Raw genomic sequence first — 6,376 nt, 5'->3', positions numbered from 1 at the left:
AGTGGATTATGAAAAAGATTTTCCAATATAAAGTAGTCTTGTCGTTGATTTGGGAAAGGTTGGCATTTATTGATTTTATGAGAGGTTTATATCTAACGTAGATTAGATATGGGTTTTATCATGTTTATTATGGTTATGGGGGTAAAGTATCTAGCCTTATCGAAACAAAGCTACTACCCATATAATCTTATTCGTCCATACGTATGCTTAGGATTCCTCTCACATGAAAGATAATTGCTGCGAAGATGTATGCTTGCCAAATGAAATAGGTGCTATATCGGGGATACAAACACCCTTTTCATATCGATGTAAGACTACGACCCTTTAAGTTTTTTTCGAAACAGCGTTTTTCGTCACCATACAGTCTTCATTGTCAGAGGTTCGAAGCAGCAACCTAAGGTACATGCTTGTCAAAGGAACTAGGTGATATGTCGGGGATGAAAACATCCTTTTCATTTTTTTAGTAAAAGCAACCACTTGACCGTATTTAAAAAACAGCATTTTTCGTCACCATTCATTCTTATTGCCCAGGTACTTAGTAGTAAACGAAGGTTGTCAAAGGAAATAGGTGCTATGTCGGGGATAAAAACATCCTTTCCATTTCCAGGAAAGTGCTTCAACCACTTGGCTTTACTTCGACACCTAGCGATCGACGTAGCTGATTATTGCTGAAAATCGGTTGACTTAGTCATCCTTATTTGGGGCGAAATAGTACACAGGGTTCGTCGACCTTAAAGCTCAAGATTTGTTTTGTTTCCGAGGATTACCCTTCAAGTCGTCTTCCTATCACCCAAAGGGCGGTGACCTGGACCCCGTCACACGAAGCTTAGCGATTGATCGTATTATTATTCTATTTCTTATTATTCTTATTTCTATGATCGATTGCATTGATTATTGTGTGATCAATTATTGTGAAATCTGCTCCATGATCAATTGCTACGTGTTATGTAATAGGGTCCTGATGGGTATTTCATAAAGCTGTTCGCAATGTTACGAACAACTTTACGCACGACTGGAACATGATCTTAGGATCGAACTCATTTACAGAAGGATACATCACTTGGCATGAGAAAGGGTTGGCAGTCGTGCGTAAAGTCATTCTTATCTTACGAACAGCTTTATGAAACACACACCAGGAGTGCGCGCACCCTGTCTTAATGGAGAAACTTACATCAGAGGCCGATTTGTACGTTTGATTGCACTGACTATTGTGTATGATAAGTTGTAAGAATCGTCCCTGTGATTAGATGATCAGATAGCTTCGGGCCCCGATGTGATTTTCGCAGTGACATTCGCATATTCAGTAATCACTCTATTCTCGTCCTAAATATTTCCATGGTGATTGTCTTAGATGTGTAATTTCTATATAAGTAAAGTGTTTTTCGACTCATTACGTCCCTCACCTGTAATCATGGTAATAACGTTTATACACACTGGTCCTTTGGACACGGTTATTGCCCCCTTCTAGCTGGTTTCATATCATAGCATTAACATAATTAATGTATGTCTTTATGCGATGGGTGCAAGATGGTACCCCTACACATGCTTAAGATTCTTCACTCTGGCCATTACCCCCCTTTCTTCCAAATTATTCTTATCATGCATAATTGTATAGCATTAATATTATTAACGGTATGTCTGGATGTGAGGGGTGCAAAATGGCACCCCTAAATCAAATACACTCTGGTCATTTGGATATATGGTCATTACCCCTAGCTCTCTCCCAAAACCAATGTTTCTTATCATGCGAGGGGTGCATGATAGCACACCTAAGTCTCTACATTACTTGTCCTTTGGGGATGGTCATTTACCCCCTCTCTTACAGGTTACACAGCCCCTTCCTCCCCCATCTTTTGTTCTTGGTTGCCCCGTTGAAAACAAAATCTTGCCTCTCTGCGTCGATATTTCTTTTACCAGGATGTGGTTTATTATTTTCTACGGACGAATTTATTTGGGCTCCTTCCTCTCGAACCCATATTTGGCGGCAAAACGTGTTCCAGTTTCATGCATTTTAGAGGTCACTCGTATTTGTTACAAATGCCGGAGTTATGTAAGTCTATATCCCAACTTGGAGCATTTGGAGGCAGAGATAAAACTGCGCGGTTCGAGTGAGTTCAACACGTTTTGACCCCATAAATGTTCGGAGCAATCTATTGATTTTTATTGGTCTAAAGTTTGTTCATTCTTGGCGTATTTTCAAACTTACTAAACCTCAATTTTTATCTTTGTAACATCTCGCGTTTATCTCTCTTTGATAGTTCCTAAAGCAACTTTTAAATCCCCCCCAAAAAAAAATATTATAATTTATAAGTTTTTCTGTATTCAGATTAACGATATTCCATTCATTCTTTGTTCTTTTTAGGGAGTTGATGCTATCATTGTTTTTGTCTGTTATTTGTGGGTAGGTCTTGTAATCTGATTTTATTTTGAAGATCAAATTCAGGAATCATCTTTAGTTTTGCAAGGTTCAAATATTTTACTTCTCTGTTTCATTCGATTTCCATTTTAAGACAGCTGTCTCCTTTATCGAATATTTGTTGATATGCAGGGATGTGAATTTTCTTTTCAAATTCATTATTTCCCCTTGTAGTATTTGTAACATTCAGGGCGTATTACAACTCCAAATCACGAATGAAGAGAACATTTGAGGTGTATGAGAGGATCACCACGTATGGGGTGTCAAAAACATCAACACGCATTTTAACTTTTTGACCCAATCACATTATCACGTTAACTGGAAAAGCGGCAAATATGGTTGTCTGTTTTCCTTTCTACTATCCATTCTGTTTTTGTTTGGATCAGACTGTTATGTTTTGCAGCATGGCTCGTTTACCGATTTACATCATTTTCCCTGCATGCCCACTTTTTGTGTCTGAAAATTAGCAATTTTATTTATCATTGTGAGTCCCTTATCTCTTTCTGAATAACGCTTTGCTATTGATTTTGTTGAGTTTGCGATTTGAAGGGGAAAATGCATTTTATTTTGGCATTACATGTTTTCTCAAGCATGCAAGCAATATTGATACATAAAGAATATAGTAATTATGTCTTTGAATGATAAAGATGACGACAACGATGGTGATGATGATAACGACGATGATGACGATAGATAAATAAATAAATACATATATGGTTAAACAAATAGATAAATAAAAATGAATAAAAAAGTAGACAAATAATAGTTATGATATAAATCTTATTTCAATATGGAATAATTTATTTGTTGGGAAATAAAGGAAATTCGATTTCATGAATGGTTACAGAACAGTTCTGAATACAATATCTATCATAATCAAATTTACTTAATGAAACAATTAAATGTGTTTTGATCTGAAATATCTAGGCTTTTGAAATATAAAAGCAAAATAATTTAATGAGAAGAAGGCGCCATCTTGTGTCTTACACTCGACCAATACGGAAAACGTATAGATTAGTTTGCCTAACTCTGCAAGTATCATAACAAACTTCTCTGTATTCATTCAACCGCTTTCCATCTCTCAAATAAATTTACCGCATCATAACATGACATCTGCTTGTATTTCAACACATCCTACACACGCAAATCAGCAGACGGTAGAGAGAAGATGATGATGGGGGGGGGGGTGATGCCTACGTCATGTTTTGTTCGATGGTTCCGCGATGGAGAAAGCGCGCCAAAGCTACGGTGATTGACGAGAGCGTTGATAACGAATGGACGATGTGCAGGAATGTTACGCGAGTAACATCTGCGCAGCGTTGCCCCATTACAAAATTAATAATAAGTCTACCGAATGAAAAAAAAGAGATAGATATATATCTATATGTTATTGTATATGCAATACATTTATATAAGCAACAAGCAGATAAGCAAACAACAGATTAAAAGTGAAGATCATAAATTTATCAATGGTATAGATTTATTTGTTTATTTATCCATTATTATGTCTGTTTATTCATTTTTATTTTATTTGTCCATTTTTTAAAACAACTTGTTTCATTGTACACAATCATTTTTCTCTGTATTTCATTTTTTTAAAACATCGACTCGTTGTATATGTTGTTTTATTGTTGTTTATGGTTTATTATTCACTGTGTGTTCTTGCGTACTATTCGATCGTGTCAGTCACGTATATCGTGTTTGAATTCGTTGATTTACCTAAAAAAAACTTTAAAAAGAAGACATTAATCTCTGTCCATGATGCGATTATATTTAATTGATTTGACGGTGTATGGCAATTTAGTCCATTTTGTGGACAGGACCGTCGTAACCACATCAGTCACTCATAATCACTGGTAATTATTCCCCTGATTTTTAACGACCAATTCATTTAATTCTCGTTATCACTTATCGGTTCGTATACCTTGGTTATGATAACCTGCTTCTTCTTATTATTTCTGTCTTTCTTTCTTAATTATTTTTTTTCTTTATTCATTCTTTACTTCTTCATTTATTTATTTATTCATTTATTTATTTATTTATTTATTTATTTATCTATGTATTTATGTATTTATGTATTTATTTTATTTATTTATTCATTTATTTTAGGGGAGGTTAACTAGACAAACTATATTTTGGTATTTTTTTATAATTTCCCTACTTACTCTGTTGTTTAAATTGTTAACTTATTGTATACACGCATTTTTTATGTGGAAGACTTTTGTAATACATGAACATAAATATGGTTCACATTTGCTCAATTATGTATTTCCATGAATTTCTATATTGTAATTTTTAATTGGAAATAAATGAATTGAGCTTGAACTAATTTAGTCATTTATTTATTTCCTGTTTTTACTTCTTCTCCTTTATTAACTCATAGCACATACAGTAGTTATATCTACCCCCCCCCCCCCCCCATCGCGGCCACCCTGTCCCATTCCATTTCGTTTCGGGCTTCATTACCGTATACCCCCACCCCTCTTTTTCACTATTCTATAGCAGAGCATTCCACCTCACCCCCCCCCCCCCATCGTCTCCATTTCATGCTCAAAACTAGATTTTCACACTTTCCTCTATACTTGAGGGTTCACTTTGAGGGCACAACAATACCTCACGTTCTTACAAACCTCGGAAGAAGATGATGGAAAGGGGGGCAAAACGTCGTCAAATTCCCAACAAAAAGGCGAAAGTTTCGCCCAAGATGACAATACCATGCCCTCCCAACGGGTGCAGAAACTTGTCGAACAAATGCTCGTCTTTGTCAGAAGTCATTAGAGGGGCACTTAGTTTCTTTCTTTATTTTTTTCCTGGCCCTCTCGAAAAAGGGGGAAGACTTCGCCGATGATGGATCCAACAAATTGGAAGGTCATTTTGAGGTCATGTGATCACCGAATTTACAAGGTCGTTTCGACTCATTTTTTACCAAGCAGTCAGTTTGAATTATCATGATTAGATGCGATATGATGTGATATATTTACAATCGCTGTCCACGTGTACGCCATCATTTTTTCGTTTTATCGCAATAGATATGACACTGAGTATATTGAGCATTTTTTTAGATCACACTGAGAAAATGGTTAATGGTTATGAGCTTAATGTGGTAATGTTCATAGTTTTCAAGGTTTGGGGTTCGAATCCCATGCTCAATCAACGCAATTATTTCATCTTTACTAATACCTCCACCTGTATCGTCACAACCATCACCAGCACCATCATCATTATTATCATCACCATCATCATTATCACCGTCATAAATATCATCATCATACCATCATCATCACAAACATCATCAATATCGTCATCATTATCATCATCATCACCATCATCATCATCACCACCACCATCATCATCATCACCACCACCATCATCATCATCACCATTATCATCACCACCACCACCATCATCATCATAATCATAATCTCCATCATCATCAACACCATCATCATCACCATCATCATCACCAACATCATAATCATCATCTCCACCATCATCAACACCATCATCATCACCACCACCACCATCATCATAATCATCTCCATCATCATCAACACCATCATCATTGTCGTCATCACAATCATCATCTACCACTACCATCATCACCATTATCGGCAACAGCTGCAACACCCCTACCACCAACAGCATGACCAACAACATCATGGCCATTAGCAACACCAGCACTGCATCAACATTGCCAAAAATACATTGCCTCTCTCAAGACTGTTACCTCCATCACAATCGCCACCATCGCATCACCATCATCACCTCAAAACAGGGTTAACGCACATTTTCCAAACTCACACACATCTTCTCATATTCCGCACATGCATAACATTAATGCGCAACATGAAAGCTTTGCGCCATGCACATAAAAAACTCTAATATTGCATTATGATGCAAAACGCAGGGACGATAACATGTGCAAAAATGTTGTTGGTGTGAAAAGGCGTATGAATCTTC

General features: G+C 36.5%; 1 protein-coding gene across 2 annotated transcripts in view; it reads left to right on the top strand.

The window, feature by feature from the left end:
- Nucleotides 1-1,903: 1,903 nt before the first annotated feature.
- The window catches only part of LOC447794 (aristaless-like homeobox protein), a 53,445-nt gene continuing 48,972 nt past the window's right edge, over nt 1,904-6,376 (top strand). For both annotated transcript variants that reach the window (XM_041616020.1, XM_041616019.1), the window contains exon 1: nt 1,904-2,108. In XM_041616020.1, the coding sequence (XP_041471954.1) occupies nt 1,919-2,108 (190 nt within the window). In that variant the 5' untranslated portion in view covers nt 1,904-1,918. The remainder of the gene's footprint in view (nt 2,109-6,376) is intronic.

Source organism: Lytechinus variegatus, chromosome 9 (assembly GCF_018143015.1).
Source record: "Lytechinus variegatus isolate NC3 chromosome 9, Lvar_3.0, whole genome shotgun sequence".
NCBI lineage: Eukaryota > Metazoa > Echinodermata > Echinoidea > Temnopleuroida > Toxopneustidae > Lytechinus > Lytechinus variegatus.
Note: the sequence above shows the minus strand (reverse complement) of the source record. Positions and strands in the feature narration are given on the sequence as shown.